The sequence below is a fragment of the Bubalus bubalis genome, chromosome 6, assembly GCF_019923935.1.
Source record: "Bubalus bubalis isolate 160015118507 breed Murrah chromosome 6, NDDB_SH_1, whole genome shotgun sequence".
Lineage (NCBI taxonomy): Eukaryota > Metazoa > Chordata > Mammalia > Artiodactyla > Bovidae > Bubalus > Bubalus bubalis.
In genome coordinates, this window is record NC_059162.1 from 19,944,240 (window position 1) to 19,948,566 (window position 4,327).

The 4,327-nt window shown below is 43.7% G+C and overlaps 1 protein-coding gene and 1 non-coding gene across 2 annotated transcripts; both read right to left on the reverse strand.

Annotated features, from left to right (window-relative positions):
• Positions 1 to 769: 769 nt before the first annotated feature.
• On the reverse strand, positions 770 to 842 carry TRNAG-CCC. The gene has a single exon. It is a non-coding gene; the product is annotated as a tRNA-Gly (tRNA).
• A 2,070-nt stretch (positions 843 to 2,912) lies between these two features.
• On the reverse strand, positions 2,913 to 3,440 carry CTXND2 (cortexin domain containing 2). Its single transcript, XM_044945476.1, has one exon. It carries the CDS (start codon positions 3,422 to 3,424, stop codon positions 3,260 to 3,262), a length of 165 nt encoding a protein of 54 aa, XP_044801411.1. The 5' UTR covers positions 3,425 to 3,440; the 3' UTR covers positions 2,913 to 3,259.
• Between the last annotated feature and the right edge of the window lie 887 nt (positions 3,441 to 4,327).

A 4,327-nucleotide genomic window follows, 5' to 3' on the forward strand; every position in this document is an offset into this window, starting at 1 on the left:
GAGGGGAACACACATCACCCTCAAGTACTGCTTCAATCTAAATCTGCCTTTATTTTATCCTGACCTGCACCTTACCATGAATTTCTTTTCACTCAATAAGGGTACAAATCATCTCTTTTCCAGTTTAACCAATATAACACCCTCTGTTCTGGTGAAGGCAAAGTCTAGTATCTCCAATGGAAGCCTTTGGTTTCCTTTCCTGTATTTTCAAATAATCCTGAGGATTTGCTCAAGCCAGGGATGGGGGAAGAAGCCCTGTTTCCAGGAATCAGGAACAGAGATAATCATCAAGTCTCTGCTAACAGTGCATGGCTGGAGTTCTATTTCCATACCACCTAGTATTGCTGCTAAAGCCTGGCCCAGCCTGGTCACCAAGGATACAAGTCTCCTTGGAAGTGACTGCGTGTTGGTCCAAGTACCTGCACAAGCCCACACTTAGATTCCCCACACTTAGATTCCAAGATTATGAATCTAAGCCCTACACTTAGATTCCAATCTAAGCCCCACACTTAGATTCCAAGATTACGACTCTCTTAGTTCACATTCCCATATGAGGTTGCTGTTGCCTAGAACATTTGGCCCAGCCTGGCTGGACCTGAGAGCTTTAGTCTCTATTATTTACCGTGCTAGAACCAATTCTCTCCAGCCAGACCTGTATTGAGCCTTCATCAGTGGCCTAGGTGCCTCCTTTCCTTCTAGTGAATTCTCTCTCTCTCTCTTTTTATTTATTTGGCTGTTTTAGGTCTTAGTTACAGCATGCAGGATCCAGTTCCCTGACCAGGGATTGAACCCAGGCTCCCTGCATTGGGAGTGCAGAGTCTTAGCCATTGGACCACCAGGGAAGTCCTTCTCTCTCCCAAGAAAAATATTTTAGGAACAAATTTGAGTCAGTGGTAGTGAAGTAGATGAGCCCATAGACTGTTATGCAGTGAAATTAAGTCAGAAAAAGAAAGACAAATATCGTATATTAACGCATATATATGGAACCTAGAAAAATGGTACTGATAAATCTATTTGCAGGGAAGGAATCAATCCCTTGCAGGGAAGATGCAGATGTAGAGAATGGACTTGTGGGCACGGGGGTGAGGAGGCAGAGTGCAAAGAGAGAGTGGGATGAGATGGAGAAAGTAGCACTGACATACATACACTATCATGTGTGAAATAGTTAGCTAGGAAAAATTGCTATATAACATAGGGAGCCCAGCCTGGTGCTCTGTGATGACTTACAGGGGTGGGATGGGGGAGGGGAGGGAGGTTTCAGAGGGAGGGGATATTTGTATAATTATGGCTGATTCATGTTATTGTACAGCAGAAATCAACACCTTGTAAAGCAATTTTCCTCCAATTAGAAAATTAATTTTTTTAAAAAGGAAGGAGAAAGTAACTTTATACTTCTTGAGTGTGACCCGCACATAGTGACTTCTAAAGAGGACAGTATGGAAAAGGGTGACAAAGAATAATAAGGAAAATTTTTTAATTAATTTATTTATTGCAACAGATTTTACTTGCATCATGAGTGATCTCTCTGTGAGGTGGATGGACTCTCTAGTTGTGGCACACAGACTTAGTGCCTCGCAGCATGGGGGATCTTAGTTCCTGGACCAGAGACAGAACCCGTGTCTCCTGCATTGCAAGGTGGATTCCTAACCACTGGACCCCCAGGGAAGTCCCTCTAGTGAACTCTCTTTTGGACTTTCCTGCCAGTTAGCCATAGCTCACTCTACCAAATTTCCATAACTTCAGACTTCGGAGAATGGAGTTATGATTTCCTTCTCTTTTCTCTTAAAAAGTCCCTAGGATGGTGATTGTGACTCTTACCATCATGTATTATGTACTAGCTTCCTGTGACTCCCAGAACAGATTCTCACAAACGAGGTGGCTTAAAACAACAGAAATTTATTCTCTCAGAGTCCTGAAGACTAGAAGTCCAAAATCAAGGTGTTGGTATGGCTGCACTCCCTCCAAAGGCTCTGGAGGGAAAACTTCCTTGCCTCTTCCAGCTTCTGATGGTTCCAGGCAGGGATTCTTTAGCTGTGGTTGCATAACTCCAATCTCTGCTTTCATTTTTACATGACCTTTTCCCCTCTGTGTCTATGTCTCCTCTTCTGTCTTTCATAAAGACATTTGTCATGGGATTTAGGGCTTACCCCACTAATCCAGGTTGAATTCATCTTGAAATCCTTAACTTTACATCTGCAAAGACCATCTTTCCAAATAAGGTCACGTTCATAGATTTCAGGGATAAGGACATGGACATATCATTTTGAGGGCTCCTTTTCAACCCACTAGATGTTATTTTCTAAGTGAGGAAATGTAGGCTGAGGGAAGTTAAGGGATTACCCAAGGCAAATTAGTTCCCCTCTACCGCAGAACTCTGCCCACTTGAGAAGGGCATCAGCTTTTATTAAGCTTCATACACTAAAAAAGTCGTTAGATTCTTATCGTAGGATAACTGGTTCCTGATGGCCTTATATTTGCAAAACTAAAGGGACATCCTAAGACCACCTCTAGGAGGGCTTAGACGCACCTTCCCAAGCATCAGGTTTTACGTGCACCTGACCGAGCATCATGATAGTATATTACGTTACCTCATAAAATTATGTCCAACTGTCTAGTTATCATAAGAATATTAGATAATGGAGGATTGGAATCCATGGCCTTATTTTTAAATTTTTATTTACTGATTTAGTCATTTATTTTTGGCTGTGCTGCGTCTTTGTTGCTGTGTGGGTTTTTCTTTAGTTGCAGTTAGAGGGGGCTTCTCGCCAGTTACTGTGTGCGGGTTTCTTGTGGTGGCTTCTCTTGCTGCAGAGGACAGGCTCTAGGGTGGCCAGGCTTCAACACTTGTGGTTCCTGGGTTCGAGAGCACAGGCTCAGTAGTTGTGGTGCTTGGGCTTAGTTGCTTCACAGCATGTGGGATCTTCACAGACCAGGGGTCAAACCCACCTCTTCTGCATTAGCAGGCTGATTCTTTACCATTGAGCCATTGGGGAAGGCCCTCATGGCTTTATTTTAAAAGATAAGTTCAACCTGTCTCTGCTCCGCTTTGGTAGCTATTTCCCTGAATAGAATGATACACACTAGCTTGTGTTTCATCCCTATTATTATTCTCAACTCACCCTCATGTGCCTATTTTGGAATGCAAGGGGGAGGAGGCTGAGAAATAGGAGGTTGAGTAATAAACAGTCTGTTTCATAAATGTCTGTGTAAGAGATTTCAAATCTCCTGTGAAGGGAAGTCTATCAGGTTTTTTCACACTTCAGCTCAGAGATGGTTCCGTAGCTGTAGAGCTGGCCTCATAGGGATTCTTCACCAACTTGGCACACCGAAAAATCATCACTATTAGGAAGAGAAACAGGAGAACAACAAAGGCAATGGCAAAGCCTTTGTCTACATCAACACTGGGCAGGCTTGAATCATCCATGGGAACACACACCTCTTTACCCTCATCCAACTGTAGCTACTTCCTCAGGAGTATCTTCAGATTTGTCATATTTCTAGACAAAAGAGGATAAAACAAGTTTATTGGCTTATATTTGTATGTATGTATTTTTTTAAATTGGGGTATGTGTGTGTTAGTTGCTTAATCATGTCCGACTCTTTGTGACCCCATGGACTGTACAGCCCACCAGGCTTTTCTGTCCATGGGATTTTCCAGGCAAGGATACTGGAGCAGATTGCCATTTCCTTCTCCAGGGGATCTTCCCGACCCAGAGATTGAACCCAGGTCTCCTGCATTGCAGTCGGATGCTTTACCATCTGAGCTAGTAGCTTGGGGTAATAGTTGCTTTATAATGTTGTGTTGGTTTCTGCTGTACGATGAAGTGAATCAGTCAACCCACTCCAGTATTTCTTGCCTGAAAAATTCCATGGCCAGAGGAGCCTGGTGGGCTTCAGTCCGTGGGGTTTTGAAGAGTAAGGCAGGACTGAGCTCTGCATTGCTCTGTGTATCCCCTCCCTCTTGGACCTCCCTTCCGTCGCCCCCCACCCCCCCAGCCCACCCTGCTAGGTCATTACAGAGCACCATGCTGAGTTCCCCGTGTTACACTGCAGGTTTCCACTAGCTATCTATTTTGCACATGATAGTGTATATGTGTCAATACCAATCTCCCAACCCAACGCACCCCTCTATGTATGTATTTTCTTAACACTGGTATGTTGAAACCAAAGAGTGTTTCCAAAAAAATTTAGCAAGATTTATTTAAGAGGTACTCATGAAACTGATAGGGCTTCCTTCCCTGGTGGCTCAGACAGTAAAGAATCTGCCTGCAATATGCGAGAGCTGGGTTTCATCCCTGGAGCAGGGAATCTACCCACTCAAGTATTC